This window comes from Haemaphysalis longicornis, unplaced genomic scaffold, assembly GCF_048455015.1.
Source record: "Haemaphysalis longicornis isolate Haplotype H1 unplaced genomic scaffold, Haemaphysalis longicornis Haplotype H1 scaffold_1, whole genome shotgun sequence".
Lineage (NCBI taxonomy): Eukaryota > Metazoa > Arthropoda > Arachnida > Ixodida > Ixodidae > Haemaphysalis > Haemaphysalis longicornis.
Window position 1 is genome coordinate 222,703,379 of NW_027526203.1, and position 21,497 is coordinate 222,724,875.

General features: G+C 47.6%; 1 protein-coding gene across 1 annotated transcript in view; it reads right to left on the reverse strand.

Moving 5' to 3' along the window:
- Window positions 1-21,497, reverse strand: part of LOC144157898 (germ cell-less protein-like 1) — a 70,580-nt gene that overhangs the window by 28,452 nt on the left and 20,631 nt on the right. Inside the window, exons 3-4 of the mRNA XM_077688619.1 lie at window positions 5,748-5,809; window positions 2,491-2,665 (exon numbers count right to left, since the gene is read on the reverse strand). Coding sequence (XP_077544745.1) covers window positions 2,491-2,665; window positions 5,748-5,809 — 237 coding nt within the window. The remainder of the gene's footprint in view (window positions 1-2,490; window positions 2,666-5,747; window positions 5,810-21,497) is intronic.

Consider the following 21,497-nt stretch of genomic DNA (forward strand, 5'->3'; position numbering starts at 1 on the left):
TACTTGTGCAGTACATAATTATTGACATTGTGATTCTACTGAGACCATGCAGTAGGGCTTACCATTGGCATTTTGCGTGCTGTACCGCTGGTTGGAACGCCAGTTAATTCATGCGCGTGCATGCATGTGTACGCGCGCGTGTGCATGGGTGCACGCATTTACGTGCGGGTGCATGTGAATGGGAGTGAGTTGGTGTGTACGCTGAAAAATGACACCTCTTTCTTTAAATACACATAAGAAGCTGAAAATTAACTCCCAAAAGCACAAACCTCAAGCAATTAACTAAGAAAGAAAATTAAACTGGAAAATGAAAGTAAAAATGCTGTTCGAGTTGACAAATTCTACCAAGGATCATTTTCAACAGCGCGAAAAAACCAGTGATGACTAACAACTGAATGATTTAATCAGACAGGAAAAGAACCCATAAGGATGCGCGTGCAAGTAACAAAAGAAGGAATAGTGATAATATCATACTGCCAAAATCCCACTTTCTCAAGAAATGCTGCCGCTTAATCAAGCAGCACTAGTGACGGTGTGCTAATGCAATTATTACCATTTTTAGGGATCGCGAAGGCTTCTGCTAGTTCCCTTGTGCGTGTATTGGCATGTGCGAATTTGAAGGTTGTGCGACAAAATTCAGGGGAGCAGCCATGCCTGCGCCAATGGTCAGGCAAATGAGAACATAGTGTACCCTTTATGGAGCTTTTGTGCACCCGCAGACGAACTTTACTGCAGCGCCCCATTTGCCCCACAAACTTTGCCGCACGTCAAAGGAAGCGAATAAACGACGTTGCATTTGCACAAAACGGACTGGATTTGGTGTTTTACACCGCACGCACAACCCTACTTCTTATCAATTCTGGGACAGACCTTTTGCAGCTTATTTTTTGCAGAAAAACACACATCGACGGTGAACTTATCGCTACCTTTTTATATGATGCGAAATTTTGTGGATATATGGAATTACCACCACTTTTACGCCTGCTCTCTTTTTCTTTCAGCGGTTTCCCTTGCATTTTTAGCTAGCGGATAACATTTTGTGACACGGATACGAGGGAATCATCAGGAAAACCCGCATGTCTGAGCCTTTGAACTTGACACTGGGAGCTGGAGGCCGTCATGTGCTTGCAGGACTTCGCAAGAGCTTAGGAAAGAATATTGGCGGCAATGCCTGATTTTACTATTTTTTAATGGCACGAAGAGCAGCTGAGCCGGGGCTTTCCTGACCTGTGCGCAAACGCCCACCATACATGGCTCTCATGAAACGAGAGAGAAAGGGAAGCCTTCGCTATCCAGAAAAATGGTGACAATTGCATTATCCCACCATCAATAGCGCTGCTTGATTGTGGGGTGGCATTTCTTGAGAAAGTGGCTTTGGCAGTATGCATTTATTATCATTATTTCCTCTTTTGTTACTTGCGTGTGCATCCTTGTGCGTTCTTTTCCTGGCCGATTAAATCATTCAGTCTCGTCCTATCGCACTGGTGAAAATGATGCTGAACCAACTAGCCTGAATTTCCCTCCTGTTGCAACCAAGGAAACTTAAAGGAGCACTGACACGAAAATTTTATGTTACACTTTTATTGCTTTTATCGATGCTTAATGGCCTGGCGAACCTGAAACAGCACTTCAAATACTTCAGCGCGCGATAGTTAATTACATTGAACGGCCTGAAAATCGTTTGTTTCAAATTCCCGTGCTTTCATCCCGAACGGCGCATATGACAGAATCCCTGACTGACCTCATTGCTTTGTGCGGACATCACCAGCGCCCGCTTGAGAGGGTGTTGCGCCCGCTCTCCGCTCGTGGGGCCGCGCACATGAAGTGACGTCACGATTTTTTGACGAGCGCTGCCGCGTCACTTCTTTTGGCTTTCACTGGATGATGTCAAGCTGATGTCCATTCGCTGAGTGCCGCTCCGTGCGCTGCTCCGTCGGCACGATAAATGAGATCCAATTAAACTATGTTCTTCGCGTCGCAGGCCGCTCATATTTCAGGCAGGGTATTCTGTTGAGTGAAGGAAGCGAACTGTGCAATAATATTAACGCCGAAAATTGGTGTCAGTGCTCCTTTAAGGCTGGTGAAATGGAGAAGTATCAGAATAGTGCTTCCGCATTCGAAAGACAATTTTTCTGTTTTTCTTTGTCTGGAAGTACGAAGCTGGTGGACACCTCCGTCCAAAAAGAGAAAAAAAAAGAAGAAGGATTGGGCAAACTTTCATAAGTAACTGCAGTGGCTGGCAGAAAAGCTGCCGTGGGACAAAGCATCTTAATGATAGCCGAAATTTGACAGAATGTGCAGTTTTTTGTCAACGCTAGCCATTCATACACATTTTTTCTACACATCTCATTCACAGCTCACTTTCATTCCTATTTTTCATGAAAGAAGGATAGTCAAAGATTGTAATAACACAAGTGAAAGCAAAAGATTGACCAATTTTGAAGTGGCCCTTGGTTTAGCAGAAGGAGGTCCTGCACACGCGAGACTCACAGCATTGCGGGCCATGGTGACCGAGCGGAGTCCCGTTGAGGCCACCAGCTGGGCGTCCCCCAGCGGCCCCACCGAGTAGACCGACAGCCAGTACAGCAAGTGGCGCCGACCCACGCCCGAGGTGGAGCGCAGCACTTCCTGCTCGGACCGTTCGTTGCGCCGGAACTTGACGGTCCTGCAGGAGATGTGGTGGTGCCACCAGGGATGGTGAGCCGAAGCCTCTCATGCCGCACTGGTTCCATGCTTGTGCAACAGGTGCCAGCAAATCCCATGCACGTACAGCCTATGCTCTGTACCTTATGCAGGCCTTTTGGGCTTCCTCAAAATGGCACGAACTGCTTCATTTTTGCTCTCGTGTAGTTATTAAAGCACATCGCATGCTCATGCTATGCAATGTCCAAGCTTGCACATGGACAGATTCATGGATCATGCATGAATTATTGGACCACAGAAATCTAGATTAATGCTGTGTTCTTCATTGCTTTAAGAACAAATGGAAAGTAAACATTGTGTTTGTGCTACATTTCATCAGCTTAGATCAGAGGACAATGACGTATACTTCAGAAATAAAAGTACAGTGTGGAAAAAAAAGATGCTTCATCAAAATCCTAAATTATCCATATACGTATACAATAAGAGCTCAATGATATGACACAACTGGTATGAATGCCCGTATGGTACACAGCAACCGAATCTCCCAGTCAAACTACATTATATACAATGGGCTCAATAGTAGAGTTTCTAAACACTGCCACACACTGCAATAGATACATGAATCAGCAAGCTGCTAGACGAGTGCCAGAGGCCCCAGTAGCCCCAAGTCACTTCATGCCACTTGCAGCCATATGTAGAATTTGAAGGGGGGGAAGTAGCCTTGAATAGCAAAAAAAAAACCCTGCTTGTTGGAAAACCCCATATTTGGGTTGTATACAATATGTCATTATTGCCCTTTCCGAAATTATAAGCACCTAATTTATCATAAAAATATCAGAAATCAGATATACGATGAAGGCCATTAAGGTGAACTTCAATAATTCAAACTTATGGATAATTTACACTACGATTTGGTCCGACCATGCAATATGCAAGTCTATGCATAAAAAAGCTTGTTAATTCCAACATAGGTAGGTTCCCCACACATAATTTGAACAACGTGCCACCGGGCCGGCAGCTTGGCACCTGTCACGCAGCCAGATAAACGCACCGCCTGCAGGGGTGAGACAGCTGATTTTGTCACTTTGGGAGCCTAAAAAATCAAATTTTTGGCAACTCGGGGGAAGGGGGGGGGGGGGGGGGGGAAGTGCACTTTTTAATCAGTTTTGAACGTACATAACACTGAACCAGCCTTTCAATAATGTTTTTTCTACAACAGTATCACAAGGTATGAACTGCACTACCTTTTTACAAACCACTTTTAAATTTCTAGCCTCTATGCATAAGTAGAGGTCTGTTGAAAAATATCAAATTGAAAAACTAAGCAATCCAAAGGCACTTTTATTATCATCTGAATGCCGAAATTATTATTTCTGTAATCCCACACTCGGCTTTACGCACAAGTGTAGACATCGCCACGGTAAAAGTTGCGCAAAACGAGGTGACAGTCGTCGCAAGGTGCACGTTCACTACGATCGTAATTTGAGTAACGTTGGTATGTTTAGCCACCTCCTCTTGGCATTAAATTTCACTTCAGATAGAGGAACCATTATTACTAAGGTGCATAATAGCCCGTCCCGCTATCGGACACTGCTTGAACATTTTGCGGCGATGTAGCCTGCGGCGCCACTTCTTCAGTGTCGATCGTTCCATTATCGCTGCTCGCAAGTTCACTGTCGAAGGCAGCAATATCTCGGCGTTTTATAACACCGCAATGAGCCCGAAATTCCACTTCAAGCACGCACCGTGCCTCACACCCAATGCCGAAACACGGCGAATTCGCGGGTACCACGTTGTTTTTGATGAACTCCCGCCTTTCTAGTCACGCAACTCCCCGCAACAGATCAAACGACTAAATGTGAACCCAGCCACCCAGGCAAGAAAACCAGCCCCCTGCACTCAAAAATTAACGTCAGCAGCCTATTGCGAACATTTTGGTAGTTTTTTTTTTTTTTTTTTTTTTTCGGAATACATACATGTAATCGCAAGAGAGAAGTGGTCTGTGATGTACTGAAAGATGAGATCAGTTTTCATTTCATAGGTGCTGAACCTGTGAACATTTTCCTGTAAACCTGTAAAGGGGCACTAAATATTTTCACCCTTTTCATCCACATCTAGAGAAAAATTGAAATTTAGCTTATTCTTTTTCTTCAAGGCTTATTTTATAAAAGCCCATTAGAGACTGGCATCATTGAAAAAATTTCTCCCACCTCCCCTCGCGGGAACCCCTGTGTAGATGCGACGCATAGGGGGTTCCGTTGTTGTTTCCGTTAGGTTTATTCTCCATCGCGTGAAACGTGCCGTGAACCCCCTGCTGCGGCTATGATGCAACGTGGCGCGGCTATGACGCAACACAATCCAACACATTCCACTTTAATCTAATCCAATCCAATCCAATCCAATGCCCCTCGCGAGAGAGTGTTCGCTATCGGAGAGGAGAGGAGAGGAGAGGGGGTGAGCGGCGGAGAGCGCAGCTCGCGCGGCAAGGAGAATGGGGGAGGGGTGTGGACGGACAACAACGCCGTATAGAGGGACAAGGCAAGTGAATGAGATGCAGTCGCATCTAAAAGGCACTCAATCATCTACGTTTTAGGTCAATACAACATGTGCCCTACCGATATATTTAGCAAATAAAAGTTTTCTTAGACACCTAAGAATCGGCCGATTTCATGGCAGAAACATGAAAGTTGCAATCCGTAAACTCCTGATTAAATATGAATGAAATTAAACTCAGCATGATTATTGAGTGAGTTACCTTAATGGTCAAACATGGTACAATTTGCTTTCATACATATTTAAAGTGAGATGAAGCCATTTTCAGAGGCCATACTTCCATAGAAGCCCTCACCAATCCGCTTCCTCCATCCCAGCGCAAGAATAGATTCGTAACATACGATATTCAGCCCATTGTACACGATTTGAGAAACTCTTTAAATTCGTAGCATCCTGAAACTTGAACCAGCTGTAACTGTATTGTTGAGACAGCACTGTAGCTACAAAGTAGCCACTGCAACCTTTTTGGGCCTTGTGAACCTTGTAAAATACGAATAAAGAAAACAAGCGCAGTTAAATCTTTTAAGATATATCTGGCCTCTGCAACTAACCTTCCATAGTAAGTGACAATGAGGTCCACTCCAAAGTTGTAGCCGGTCCACCGCCAAATATGCTGCACAGAGAAGACACACCAGTTACATTAGTGGTTGAAAGAGATATTTAAAGCTTACAAACAAGCATGCACAAGAATCGTATGGGTGCAAGATTACCACAATAACAAAATGAAACAATACCCGTTGCACTGTTTTTATCTTAATCACGAATGGGGGGGGGGGGAAGGGGGGAATACATATAAAAAATCACCTATGCCACAAGTCCTTGGTGTGGCTTCACTGCATGACACTATAGCTATGCCAAGAAGCTCTACACTTCAGTCCCACTTCAACTGAATGGCTTAATCCAAGCCCCCAAGCGTAACGCCCCCACCATAGCGGCGGTGTCTCTGTGAGTAGAGTACCTAATAGCAATCAGAAATAACGGAAGGATTTTACGACGAGCAGATTCTTTCTTCAAGTGAAAGATTCTTTCTTCAAGTGAAGCTTTTTGCTTTTGATGTCTGAGAGCAAAAACTTTAAGGGGGCAGTTGGGTCTTTGGGGCCGAAAAACGGTCAAGAAATCGTTTTCTGAAAAATGACATTTTCGGCTCCATGGTCATTTTTCTATCAGTCTGCAAATTTACTCATCAAAAGGCAGCACATTTTATTGTTATTACATTATAATAGCATTTTAAAGTGCACTCTACAACTCAATTCGCGTAGAATTCGATGGTGAAATGGCACTTTTCTTGTAATGCAAAGTGTGGGGACCCTTGTTTCCCTACGCCTCGCCTGCACATGTTTTCGCGAGCTGGGAGCCGCCATTTTGGGCAGCCGGCGCGTCACGTCAGTCATGACCTCTTCGTGACCCCGTGCGCGCGCCGAACCGGCTCGCCGCGAATGTGTGCGCGAGGGCGCGGGGGAAGGAGGACCAGTTTGCCACCTTCCTTCGCGCCACCCTCTCCCCGACCTGGGGAAGATCTCCTCTCTCCTCCGAGCTGACCTGCGGGACGAACGCGCGCTCCGCCGGGGAGTCGACTGGGCGATTTGGTCGGAGTTGGTTGGCTCGGCAGTGCCTACGCCGAACGCCCCGATGACGGTGAACCCAGTTGGCTCCACGGACTCTGCGAGAGATTCTGCCCTGATCGGTTGCCACGGGATGCCTCCCCTGCTCCCGCGGCCGTGATGACGGATATCGAGGTCTGAGCCCAGCGGCTTGAGCGAGCGAAAGGAGCCACTGTCTCCCCGCGAGCGATAGTCGTGTTGTCTGGTATATTGTCACGAAGCCAAGGACGACGCAGTTGTCTTGCAGGAGAAACAAGTTTATTGGAGCGAACTTGTGCTCCCCTAACAACTCAAAAGAATACAGAGGCGGCGAAGCAGCGGTCAACAAAGTGACTTGCGTCAGCGAGCGTCGCAGGATCAAATGCCCCGGCGTCCGCACTGCAGGCTTTTTATCTTTTGGCGCGCGTGGTTCTCGAAACGTCGATTCGCATCGAGAACATAGTAGACCCAAGAAGATTATTCTGGGCTGTTCACGTTAGATCGGAATGCTCTCCCTATCACAACAGATAACACATGCGGCACAGAAAGAAAGAATTGAACACGCGCTTTCCTTGGCGCAGAGATAACACAGACCGGCACAGCCGGGCGGTAAAAGCAAATAAACAAACCCAATGTATGGTTTGCGGCAATATGCCCTGTATCTGCCAGGCAATAAAGCCTCATTTTGGATTGCCGGAGCCTGTCTACCGCATGTGAGTACCCGAACCCGTGCGTGAGTCTTCGGATTCCGCAGGGCTAGTGTACGGCGCGTAGCGTTCTCTAGCAAAGCTAGCCGGGGTCCTCTGCTATCCCGTACGTTAGCCCACAAAAGCTAGCATTTCGATTGATGATTGATTGTAGGGTTTAACGCGCCGACGCAACGCAAGCGATGAGGCGCGCCGTAGTGGAGGGCTCCGGATTAATTTTGACCACCTGGGGATCTTTAACGTGCGCCGAAATCTCGTACACACGGGCGTTTTTTCTTTTCGCCTCCATCAGAAAAGCGGCCGCCGCGGCCAGGAAACGAACCCGCGACCTCGTGCTCAGCAGCGCAACGCCTTAGCCACTGAGCCACCGCGGCGGGTAAAAGCTAGCATTTCGTCCTGGGATATCTCGGCACCTAGAGCAGGTACAACTGTAACTCTTTTTGCTTCTGATACCGAAACGTGTGGAGAATACAATGTTGGAAACAAATTTTTCAAATGGAGGCTGTGGAAAATTAATATTACGTTCAACTGGCCCCACCTGTGAGCCATTTCTGGCAGAGTGCGGGAGGAGCGAAGTTCACCGTTGTAAAATGACCAAAAATAGCTAAATCAAGAAAGTTGTTCCAATGTTCTATCTTTAGTCATTTCTCTGCATAGCCACGTGGTAATTGCCATTCTGTATGGAGTGGTTATTTTGTAACTGTGACCCAAAGTAATGGCAACTAATCATTAATTAACTCAAAATATATTCAACTTACAAAAAATCTAATTGCAGATTTGAAACCAGCACAAAAAACTCCATAAAGCTCTGCAGTTTCATTTAAATTGCTTAGTAAATGAAAGAAACAGCTCTAAGACCAGTCTGCCCCCTTAAAGGCTGCTGGTGCTTTTGAAGCACAAGTCATTCTATAGTGCCACCTCCACAGGGTGGAATGGCTCGTTTTTTTTTTTTGGGGGGGGGGGGGGGGAGCCAAGCCAGCCAAAACGTCCGAGGCCTCTAGCCTTGACAGGCCAGGTTCCTCCTTCCCCTTAAGTACTGCACCAAAGACGGAAAACCTCAAAAGGCATGTGAGCAGCCAAAAGTTACGGCTGGCCAGCTATGCTTGCAGCATTCCACCTAGTCCCCACCAGTTGTTTGTGTGTCTAGTGAGCACCACTCTGGTGAATGGCAAGATTTTTGGCCCTCTAAAAGCCTTTCTGCATTCAAAACATGTCAACAAACTCACATGCTATAATAATGAGGCTCGCTGGGACGCTTCCTTCTTTTTTAGTGTTTTGCCCTGGTCTAATTGCTATTTCTCTTTGTAAAGCACACCATTCAAAGCTCAAGCACATTTTTTTTTTTCCGAACGTATTTAAACTATGAGCAGTAAAGTCTGATAACAGTGAAAACTGTGTACTCGGGAACTGTACACATACGCCAGCTTAAATAAAAGACAATGAGGTGCTTCAGCAGTACCAAGGCTCCTTTCCCACGAGCTTATAGTGTACAGACATGTACGTCCTGGCAGAGCAAGCTTTGTGTCAGGTCGTGACACGTGCACAATAATGAAGGTGCCCATTAGCACCTTCCAGCCAGAGGATAGTGGCAACATCACCGTTACACGAAGTGGCCCCAAACCGACTGCAAGGTTTGGGGGGAAAAAAGCCCACAAGTCAGCCAGCAAAGAGACAACCTTCAAACCATGGTCATTTTCCAAACTAAGGTGTCATTACAGGAGCAGCTGTGGCACTCGAAATTCACTGCAACTTGCCTCAAATGGCTCTTAACTCATTCGTGACCACGCCTATTCAAAATTGTTTAATTCCAACAATACATTGGGAGCCCCTTTTCATAGCGTTCCAGGTGTTGCTGGAACATGTACAGTGTAGACTGCTTATAACGTCTGCCGCAGGAGCCGCAAAAATCCGCACTATATGTATGTTTGTGGTTTATTGGCGCAAGGGTTTCTAAGACCAAAGAGCGCCAGAACTATGTTATGTGGTCTTTCAATAGTCATGTTTGTGCTTAAAATATGTATGAAATGAGTATGATACATCTTAAAATACTGTATATATGGGTGTAGAGGGCCCGTCCACTAAAGCATGAAGATGTTCATAATGGTGGCTGAAATGGATTATGGGTGCAACGTGATGCACCTCGAGCCAAAGAGCATGCGACGAGAGTGGGCCTCCCGTGCGGACAAAGGGAGCATGAGGGCCTCACTCACTGCTCGTAGGCTCTGAGGTCACGCACTGTACGAGATGAGTTTTAAAAACTTGATGTCTGCAAGATAACTTAAAAGACTTTTGTTTGTAAACATAGGTTCATCTCCTAAAAACAGTGAAGGATGTAGTGGAATGTTGTAGGTATATATTTTCGGGAAATGCCGTTTTCTGGCTTCATTGCAGAATGTGCACTCAATTAATACATGGAGGACGGTGAGCCGTTCCCCACACTTGTTACAAACAGGTGGGAGTGTTCCATTCAAAAGATATGCGTGTGTAGCGTAAGTGTGGCCTATTCGCAGTCTGCAAATGGATACTTCAATGAATCTGTTTTGTTTTTCTGTTGTGTATCTTCCTAGGTTTGGTTTTACTGAGTGGAGCTTGTTGTCTGTGTGTGTGTCCCACATGTGCTGCCAGCATTTACGGATTCCCCTCCGGATTACTGGTTTCAGATCGAGGTGAGGGACCTGCGCTACATCAACACCACTACGTAGGGCCGCCAAAGTGGCGTTCTGGTCAGCAATTTCATTGCCCAGAATGCCACTGTGTCCAGGGATCCAGCAAACAAGTATTTTTAGCTTTGACTTATAGGCAGTTATAAGAGCTTTAAAAAGGCGGTTTAGAATAACGTTTTTTGTGGGCTTAAAGGAATCCAATGCAGTTACTACGCTTAGGGAGTCTGTGTAGATGACTGATTGTTGTATTTTGTTCCGTGTAATGTGTTCCACTGTGATTAGAATACCACAGGCTTCTGCTGTAAAGATGCTACAATTTCTGTTCAATGTCCTTGTGCTGGCAAAGTCCGGGCCATGTGCAGCACAGGACACAGAAGAAGAAGACTTGGAAGCATCTGTGTAAAAAGAGGCGCATGGATATCTGTGTTGTAAACTTAAGAAATGCTGTAAAATCAATTCGCGGGGTGCACGACGCTTGTCAATTTGTTTAAAGAATGTGTCACAATGAATAGTTGACATGTCCCAAGGTGGGACTATATCGGCGATACAGGTTTTTATGCCATCATCTAAAGACACCCCTATCTCCTCTGCAAGGCCTTTGACATGCAAGGCTACAGGGGCAGGGATCGACGGGCGCGCTAAATACAAATGGGCGGATGAGATGTCATTCACAATAGAATTGCATGGGTGATTCGTCATAGACATTGTCCTAATAGCATAGAGGAGTGCTGTATAAGCACGCTGGTGCTCTAGGCACCAGTGGTCGCATTCTACATAAAGACTCTGGATTGGACTTGTCCTGAAGGCTCCAGAGGCAAGGCGAAGGCCCAAATGTAGTACTGGGTCTAACATTTTTAAGGCAGTTTTAGACGCGGACCCGTATGTTACACTTCCATAGTCTATACGTGACCTAACTAAACTCACAAAGAGACGTAGAAGGCAGTCTTTATCAGCACCATAAGACTGATGTGACAACACTTTTAAAATGTTAATGGTTTTTAGGCATTTTTGTTTGAGTTTCTTTAAGTGCTGTACGTACGTTAGTTTTCCGTCAAGTACAACACCTAAAAACTTGTGTTCTTTCTTGACAGCAATCCGTTCTCCATTCTGTGTGACATCGGGTTCTTGACGAATTCCACGCTGTCTTGTGAATAACACACATGTACTTTTGTGAGGATTCAATTTAAAACCATTTTCTTCCGTCCATTTTGCAAGCCTGTTCACACCTAACTGTATCTGCCTTTCACATATGGACTGATTGCATGACCTAAAGCTTATTTGGACGTCGTCAACATACATTGAGTAGGAGATTGAGGGTGGCAACGATTTCCCAAGTGAATTCATTTTAATTATAAACAGAGTACAGCTTAATACTCCACCCTGGGGAACCCCATTTTCTTGTATGTATGTTCTTGATACCACTGTCCCTACTCTTACCCTAAATGTCCGCTCCGACAAATAACTTTCAATAGTGTTTAGCATATGTCCAGACACACCGAATGCCTTGAGATCAAGCAGTATGCCATAACGCCAAGTTGTATCGTATGCTTTTTCTAAGTCAAAGAAAACAGAAAGACAGTGCTGTTTGTGGATAAAAGCATCTTTGACATACGACTCAAAGGCAACTAGCTGGTCAGTTGTGCTTCGACCTGATCGGAAACCAGCCTGACAACTGTCCAGGATGCCGTTATATTCAAGAAAATGGATTAGCCTCTTATTTACCATTTTTTCAAAAACCTTTCCTAAGCAACTTGTCAGAGCTATTGGTCGGTAATTGGCAGGTAGTGAGGCATCTTTCCCCTGTTTTAATACGGCAACTACAACTGCTTCTCTCCAAGCTCTCGGAAAGTATCCCGCCGCCCATATTTTGTTGAACAAGTGCAAGAGTGTTCGGAGAGTTTCTGGGTGCAGATGTTGTATCATTGTGTATGATATACTATCTGCCCCAGGCGCTGAAGCCTTACATGTTCCCAAGGCGACCAAAAGCTCTGTTATGGAAAACTCCGTGTTGTATGGTTCGTCAGATCTTTTGTTATCACGAATCGGTTTCTTCTCCATAGATGTTTTGTGTCGTAAGAAAGCATTCGTGTAATGAGCAGAACTCGATACATATGAAAAGTATTTCGCAAGTGTGTTTGCCTGGTCCTCTAGGGTATCGCCTGTACTATTGACCAAAGGTAGGGTGTGTGTTTTCCGTCCATTACACTTTTTAATTCTGTTCCATACTTTGCCTGCATCTGCGTACGAGTTGATAGAAGTCACGAAAGAGCGCCAGCTATCTCTTTTTGCTTGCTGGCGAATGCGTCTTCCTTGTGCTTTTGCACGTTTGAAGCAAATCAAGTTTTGCGTAGTGGGGTACCTGCGAAGGACACCCCACGCCTTATTTTGAGCCTGCCGTGCAAGCCTACACTCTTCATTCCACCACGGCCTCCTAGTGTTAGGTGTGGCACCAGATGTTTGCGGAATTGAGCCCTCGGCAGCATGAAGAATGTGTGCAGTCACCAGTTCACAGGCTTCGTCAATGCCCAAATAGCTTAAGGACGTGAATGAAAGCTGAGATAATTGTTTAAATTTTAACCAATCAGCACCAGATTCCTTAAACTTTTTATGGCAGATGGAACTGTTACGGGCTTTATCAATGCCTTTCAAGATGACAGGGAAGTGGTCGCTCCCATAGGGGTTGTCGTCCACTTCCCATTCAACAGCCGGAAAGAGGACAGAAGAGCCGATCGCCAAGTCTATGTGAGAGTATGTATTGTGTGTAGTGTTGTAGTATGTCGGCTCTTTTTTGTTAAAGAGACAAGCTCCGGATGAGAAGAGGAATTTTTCTATCAAGCGGCCCCGGGAATCTGTGCGCTCAGATCCCCATAGTGGGCTGTGTGCATTCAGGTCACCTACGAGTAGGAACGGTTCCGGCAGCTCATCTATGAGAGACTCAAATTCAGAGCTAGATAAACGATATTCAGGGGGAATGTATAGTGAGCAAATTGTTGTTAATCTGTTGAAAATAATTGCCCGGATTGCAACCGCTTCTAGGGTGGTACGCAATTGAAGAGATTGGCAAGGGATAGATTTTTGCGTAACTATAGCTACGCCACCAGAGCAGTGCGTGCAGCTATCTCTGTCTCTCCTAAATACTGAGTATTGGTTCAGGAAATTGGTGTGCTTAGGTTTCAAGTGTGTCTCCTGTAAACATAGGATGGCTGATTGCGTTTTGTGTAGGATTTCATATATATCATCTAGGTTTTTAATAAGGCCCCGGCAGTTCCACTGTGTAATTATTTGTGCTACCATAAATGTTTAGGGAGGAGATTTTACCTGGTGTAGATGAGGACTCGGGCTGGATGTATACTATCTATCAGTTCTGACTTGGGCCTGTGACACGGGTGGCTGGTGGCTTTTTGCCTCGCCCCGCCATGGTGCGCTGTTCTCTTTCCGCCTTTGGCACTGGCAGAGACGGTGTTACCGCCATGTCATCATCTGAGTGGTGTGACAGTGACGAGATGGAGTCCTTGCGGGCTCCGCCTCGGGATATGTTCGAAGTGGAGGCAGGAGCCCCTGCCGTCCCCGACTGTTTGTTGGACACAGAAGTGGTCGTGGTACCGACCACATCTACGTCCATGGCCGCCTGCAGTCTGGCAGCCGGAACAGGAGGATTGACGGCAGAGCCGTCACTCCTCACACTCGCAGCTAACACAACACTTGCGGGCGCCACAGGTGTCGTGTCGGATGGTTGGGCTGCCTTGGGCAGCACCTGGGGGGGCTGGGACGGCACCAAGTCTGCTTCGCAGTACTGGGTGGCCGCCGTGACTAGACGCCGCTCCGCCCCCCGGCGAGCTGCATCGGCATACCTTTGCGAAAACATTGAGTGTTTCTGTCGTGCTTCTTGATAGGTAATGTTCTGGGTGACCTTCATGTTTATGATTTCTTTCTCGGCTTTGAATTTAGCACATGACCGAGAGTATGCAGCGTGGGGTTGTTCACAGTTGGCACATTTCAATACGTTAGAAGCACAGTTCTCTGAAGGGTCATGATGTCCTGCGCACTTGGCACATGTCAGTTTTCCGCGGCAGGTGGTAGTACTGTGCCCATACCGCTGGCACTTGAAGCAGCGGCGTGGGTTGGGTATGTAAGGTCGTACGTTGCAATGAAGGAAGCCTGCAGTGACAGACTCCGGTAGGACACTTCGGTCAAAAGTTAGGATTACATGTTTCGTTTTTACTTCTTTGCCATCGCGTCTGATCATTATTCTTCTTACCGCAGTAACGCCCTGGTCACGCATGCCCCCGAGGAGGTCAGACTCACTTTCATTGAGCAGGTCCATCTCAGATATGACGCCCTGCGAGCTGTTAAGGCTCCGGTGTGGCGTTACAGCTACTTCAAGGCCAAGTAGGTCGGTCTGGTTCAAGAGACTATCAGATTGTTTTTTAGTAGAGAGTTCTACAAGCTTGTCACCCGATGTCAGCTTCTTTGCCTTGTAGTTCGCGCCAACTACACTCTCAATGAACTTGGCAATTAAAAAGACCGACTTGCAGGTAACTGGAGATTCCTTGTTTTTAGATTGTATCACTAAGAAGCGAGGAAAGTTGTCCGGGGTGTTAAATTTCATGTTGGGCAGAGGTTTGAAAATTACATCGGTGCGGGCCCTTTTTGGGGCCCGATCATTTGGAAGAGAGGATTTCGAAAGTACCATGCGGCATAGTATAAAGCAGGGAAGTGGGGTACTTTCTTCTTTGACGTTACCCTGATGGTCAAAGAGGTCCCGGAGCTCCCAGCCTGATAGACAGACAGGGAGCCCATCGGCCGGAGCTTGACCAGGGCTCCGACGGCCACCGTTCACGGCTTCTAACCCTTCACCTTTCAACTTCTCGCCACGGTAGGTAACAGCTTAAGTATGGGGGGCTCGGGGTACGCGGTGTCGCCACTCACCGTCACCAAGATTACCCAAGGTGCCCCGTGCGGGGAAAAATCCGCACTATAAGCGGCACCGCACTACAGTAAAACCTCGTTACAAGAGACCCTGTTGCAAGAGACACGTGGTTACAAGAGACACGTTTCTTGGCTCCCTTGAGCATCTCTTGCAACGAGGTTTTACTGTATAACCAAAAAATGCGCGAATTTTTTGGTTATACAGCCTCTCAACCTACCTCTCAAGTCATCCTAAATTTTTCATCACCCAAATGCACAGCACCTAAAAACGAAGGCACGGTCGTTATTTCGTATTATTTTTAAAATCAGCCGCTGCTGCAGGGTACATTTCAAAAGCGCGGCGAGCGCGGCTTTAACTTCCGTTGTGTTTGTGTTTTAAAAGACCATGGCTGCGTTTTTAGCGTCTATGAAGATGCCGCAGGACATGATAAGAACGCCAGAGGGATTTTTGTTAGCCCACCTTGTGTTCACAATACCGAAGGCGGCTGCTTATCAGCACAACATACTGGTGGTGGAAATCTTCTGCTTCGCGCGGCTCTCTTGTAAGGAAAGGGAAAGAGCGGTGGCTTATTTGCACAGCATTGTAAAGCGTGAACCGCATGGAGCGATTTCTCGCGAAAATGTGCAGTGCACGCTGCAGGGGCGACGACGCCGGCGCGGATACAACTGGCGTAGTGTGTGCGGCGTGGTAAGAGGCGGCAACATGGCACCGGCACTGGCCGGGAAGCGGTGCAGGCAGCTCCAGCAACCCCTTCTAACCGCTCACTGAAATGCCGCACGAGGCGCAAGCGAAGATGCTCATGCAAGAAAAGAGCTGATAATGTGGGCGCAAAGTGAAATATAAACTGCCATCCGTGCTGTTTGTGAAAGTGCCCATCAATAAATACTGCCGTGGTAAGCCTAAACCATGGAGAAGAAGTATTTGAGGAGGAGAATCTGCTGGGCTAGGACAGAACTGGCAGGCGGCGCGTTAATGTCACTGTCTGGCAAGGAGGACATGCAGCTTGTGGAGCAGCACCACAGATGGCGCATAGTTTACATGTTCTTCTACGGATGCGACGCACAGAAATCGTAATATCATCGAATATATTGTGAAAATTGCCAGATTTCTTTTTGTAAAATAAATAAATAGAACTGCTGGACATTTTAGCAGCCGTTTAGAAAAAAAAAAAAAGTTCCTGCGTTTTTGCAGCCGCCCCTTTCCATAGGGGCCACTTCTCGTGCAAGCCGGGTGAACTTATCAAGCGTTGTAGTCCCACACAAGGGCCGAGCGCCAGGCCGGGGAGTCGTTTGTACCTATTTTACCGGTAGGTGCCCGGCGCCACCAAGGCACACGAATGCACATGGTGCCTTCCGCAGCCACGGTGGACACTCAACTCGCAACCGCCTGTGGCAGGTCATGCCGCCAGACTCTTTCACCCCCGGCAATGGCGCAACGCGGCATGGTGGCGAGGGTCCCGCCAGATGGACAAGGGTCAGGGGCCCCTCGCAAGGGTAAAGGCAGCTCTCCAGGCGTGGATTCCCCTTTCAAGGGTCCGCACTCGACCAGGGACGCCTTTACCCGTTAAAGAAACTGATGGGGGCCCAGCGGTACCAGGATTCGTACCCAACACCTCCCGCATACGAGGCGAGTGCTGTACCTCTGAGCCATCGCTGCGGTGCTAAAAGTTACGACCCCTTCCACTGGGGCATTTCCCAACAAAGTCGGGTTACCTTCCCAAGCACGAGGTCCAAAGTTCAGGGGGTGCTTGTACCAATTTTAGTGGTTGGTTGCCAGCGGTACCGAAGTACCTCCCACATTCTCGTACCCCATAGTACAAACCGACATGGTTTAACAGTTTCCAATACACTGGATCCCCCTGACGGGGGGCGCCTGTCCCCATTTTTATTCTGGTGGGTTACCAGTGGCTCCCGAGGAACCTACCACGTCTGCCGCAGTGGTAGTGTGTTCAAGCCCTTCATCCCCTGCCGAGACAGGGGGCGCTTGTATGCTTTGAACTGGTGGGTTCCCAGCGGTCCCAGACCCCGCACGAAGGGGTTCGAGGGACCTACCACATGGTCCTGCCATGGCTGCTTGTGGTCAAGCTCCAAGCGTTTGTTCCACCGTCGAGACAAGCTACAGTACGGGGACGCTTGTACCCTTTAAAGAAACCGGTGGGTCTCCGGCGGCCCAGGATTCGAACCTGGTACCTCCCGCTTACGAGACGAGTGTTTTACCATCCGACCATCGCTGTCGGTCAATACTGCCCTAGTTTCAAGCCATACCGCGCTTGAACCGACGCAATAGAAGGAATCCTGAAGCAGACGACGTCTACCGACGCCACCTTCCTGCCACGAGTGGTTCACTCTCTCCGTTCTCGTCTCTCGCGGGCGGCTCCTCAGATTTGCACGCGCTTTTCATGTTGCACAGGCAGGGCAGCGAAGTTAGGACAGTCTAAATATGACCTAATGGCACAGAGGATAAGAACCATCATTCACTGGAACTAATCATATCTAGATTCTCAACCACGTTTTTTTTATTGTAGGTTTCGTGTTCTAAAAAAATCAAAGCCCTTCGTCCTCAGGAACACCTGATCCCGGGCTGGAGCAGCAGCAGTCGCTCGCGGCTTTCTGAACTGAGAAGAGGCCACCCACCTTTCTTTCTTTTCTTTTTTGTCGGCTCAAATAAAAACGTTTTTCCACCTCCACCACCACCCTTCGTCCTACGAAAATGTTTGAAACTGGACAATTTCTTCCGCCGCAAAGCCAACTCCAATGGAAGTCCAGTTGCGCGAGGGATTCATTGGCGTCGTCTGCCCACGGCGGCAGCCGGCTATGCTCTGACTGAACTTGAACCGGCGAGCCTTTTCCCTTTGGCGCCTCGCAACAGAGGGCGCATCGGTGCCATGCCCGGCGCCGTGACTTTATCGCGCCGCCGGAGCAAGCCCTGTTGCGCCTCCTCAATAATTCTTGCTCCATGGACTAAACATCTCTGGTGCGGCTAGCCGGCTCGGAGCGCTTCGAATCTCCCACCATTAGGTGCGCGTCTTTCCATTGGTGCAAGTCGTCGGGCTCCTCCCACTGCCACGCGAAGAAGCCACAGCAAGCGTGGAATCGTCGACACGAGCATGAAAAAAATGCAGGCGCAACGCCGATGTGCACGATTCGTGAACGAAAACGGGCCATGCGGTTCACGATTACTTGCCGCGCGTGGACGGGGAGTCAGTCGCAATCTTCCGAGGTGCATCAAGCAAGGACAGTTGTGGTTATCACGTACGCACGAACTAAAGGGTGCCTAGTTTTTCCTTTTGTGTTAAAGTTAGAGGAGAGCAAGGGTTGCGTGGTGCGTCAGATGGCCAATTTCATCATTTCTTTTTTTCTTTTGCTACCCTAAAACGATGCCCCAGGTGCCCCGGTCGATCAGCAGACCCTCCGAAAAACCGCACTATAAACAGTATTGTGCTTCGGCCAACTGCATCTTAAGCGGTATGCTTATGCATTGAGTTCTATGGGAGGCAAACCGGTGGTCACAAAAACCCGCGTTATATTTGGTCCCGCACTATAAGCGGTTACGTTATAAATGGTCCACCGTATTTTCCGGTGTATAAGTAGCGGTTTTTTTCTGAAATTTTCGTTGGTGCGTCTTATCTACCGGAGCAACTTATGTATGGAATGAATCCGGTTCGCGGCGGCCGCGCGCAGCCAGCGCACGTTAAGAGACACAGCTCTATGGTCTAAATGAATCTGAAGCCCACCGCTACAGCGTTTCTCATAGCCCATTTGTCGCTTGGGGACGTTAAACCAAAGAATTTGCAGCTTTTTCTAGTCAAAAACAATGATAATGGCCTGCAACAACTGCGCACCCCTTCCTGCCATGCGCAGAACTACAGTTCAGAATAAATTCAAAGTAACATCAAACTAAGTTGCAAAAACAAAATGCAGCTTATAAATTATTACAGATTTACTCTGAAAGAGGTAAAAGGTAAACGTGCTGCTAAATTTTGAAATGACAGCTTGCTGATAAGTTTCGATTTTCGGGTCACTTCCGTTCGCATCCTTTCCGTCCGCCATGACACCTTTATTGCGGTGATTTACGACAGCACGCAAGAAGCGCACGACGTTTGGAGAGGTGGCCAAATGGGTCTCCGACTCTTGGGACTCCCATTTCTACAAAAACAGTTGTAGCTAGGTTCATAAAGGCTGGTGTGATGTGGTCCGCGAGTGGTGACGATGTTGGCAAAGAAGACATCAGTGAGTCGGAGGACAACAGCGATGCTCCGGCGGCGGAACTCCCACTTGAAGTTGCTGAACTATTTGTTAGCGAGTCGGAGGAAGAAGACTTCGATGGTTTTGCCTAAACACTGTCTGTAGGTACATGCCATCTGTGTGTATCAATAAACCATTTTTGAGAAGTTAGTTCTGTCTAGACTTTGGAGGGTATATGGACGTGTCTAGCCCTCCTTACCGGGGGATGCGTTCATAGGCGGCGGCCGCCGCAACCATGTACTTTCGCCGCACTTTCTAACGATCTGATTCATTATAAGTTTACCTAACTAACAAGTGCGTCGTGTACACCGGTGCATCTTATACACCGGTGCGACTTATATACGGTTTTTTTTTTTTTCTGAAAAACTGTCATTTTGAGAGGGGTGCGACTTATACAAAAATGCGACTTATAGACCGGAAAATACGGTACACTGTAAATCTATTTGTAGTTAGCTCAGAAAATGCCCTTTCAGAATCAGTTTTGCTTTCATTTTTTGCAACAAAAACGTGATTTTTGACACTTGTTTGCATCACCTGGGTGTGGAAATGGGGCGTGGTCATCGCGCGTCACTGCTACCAACGAAGAATGCATGCCACTCATAATTACTCTACGTCAGCGTTTAGTTTTTGTTATCAGGGCACGAATGGTGAATGAGCAAACGATTTGCAATCGTCAGGTTTGCACTCTGACAGTAATAATCCCTGATATCGGCTGAAAATGTCAAGCAGTGCCCGCTTGCAAAGCTATCTTATGGTTTAGAGCACTGCACGGGCCCGGGCCGGCTCGAAAGCCCGGGCCCAACCCGGCCCGCGGGCCGGGCCGGGCCACCTGAAGTCGATTATCGGCGGGCCCGGGCCGGGCCCAGGCTCAGTGCCGCGGGCCCAGGCCGGGCTCGGGCTTGAATTCATAGGGCCGGCCGTTAATAGTTCCGACGTGAAGTGTAGAAAAGAGCATAAAATTGAATATTCTGAGTATACTTTTACGCGCTTCTTGATGATAGTTGTACACATTGTTTTAAAAACATGTTTTGCTAGGGCTGATAGTCACTATACTGTAACTTTAATGACATTTCATGTGCTCCATCAAGATTTTATATTTTGGTGTATAACATATCAAAGATACGGTTACAAGGAATGCCCCAGCGGGGAAGGAATTAATTAAGACATCCTGGAGCTGTGCACCTATGTCTATGTACATGTGTTTTAGATGTCGAACCAATCTAAGTGCGGCTGTCGTGGCTGGAAATCAAACTCGCGTGCTAGAGAAGCGCCACCGCTTAACAACCACTCCAGGTAAAATATTTCAACGCACGCACATACTCGTGGATTCAAATGGAGAGCAAGAAATTTCATTAATACCAACTTGTGACCGAAACAACCACATGAAGTTGCCAAGAGTCTGGTCATCAAAGGTGATGGTGTCTCTCGTGTAAGAATACGAGCTATTATTACGCCCAGGTGGCGTGAACTGCAGACGGTGCGAGTACGTTTACTTTTAAACCCTTATTTTTTGCGTTACAATTCAGGGCGTGCTTGTACAGACTAGATGCTCCGTCTGATTTCCCGCTACGAAGACACTCGACCAAATATAATAAACAAATTTTCTTGATGGTTGATTGTGGGGTTTAACGCGCCGACGCAACGCAGGCGATGAGGCGCGCCGTAGTGGAGGGCTCCGGATTAATTTTGACCACCTGGGGATCTTTATCGTGCGCCGAAATCTCGTACACACGGGCGTTTTTGCTTTTCGCCTCCATCAGAAAAGCGGCCGCCGCGGCCGGGAATCGAACCCGCGACCTCGTGCTCAGCAGCGCAACGCCTTAGCCACTGAGCCACCGCGGCGGGTAACAAATTTTCTTCAACGTCAAAGACCAGACCTGGTCACGCACATGCGGGCCCTCCCTAAACTAAAAAAAAGAGAGAGAGAGAGAGAGAGAGAGAGAGAGAGAGAGAGAGAGAGAGAGAGAGAGAGAGAGAGAGAGAGAGAGAGAGAGAGAGAGAGAGAGAAGACCGTGCCCCGCTGGGCCTGGGCTTGAGACGACGGGCCGCTAGGCTCACTTATGAATGCCCAAGCCCGGGCCCGGGCCTTAAAATCAGGCCCGTGCAGTGCTCTATTATGGTTTTAGGCAGTTTTATTTCCTTTGAGCACGTTGTTCCAAGTTGTGTTGTAGTTCTAC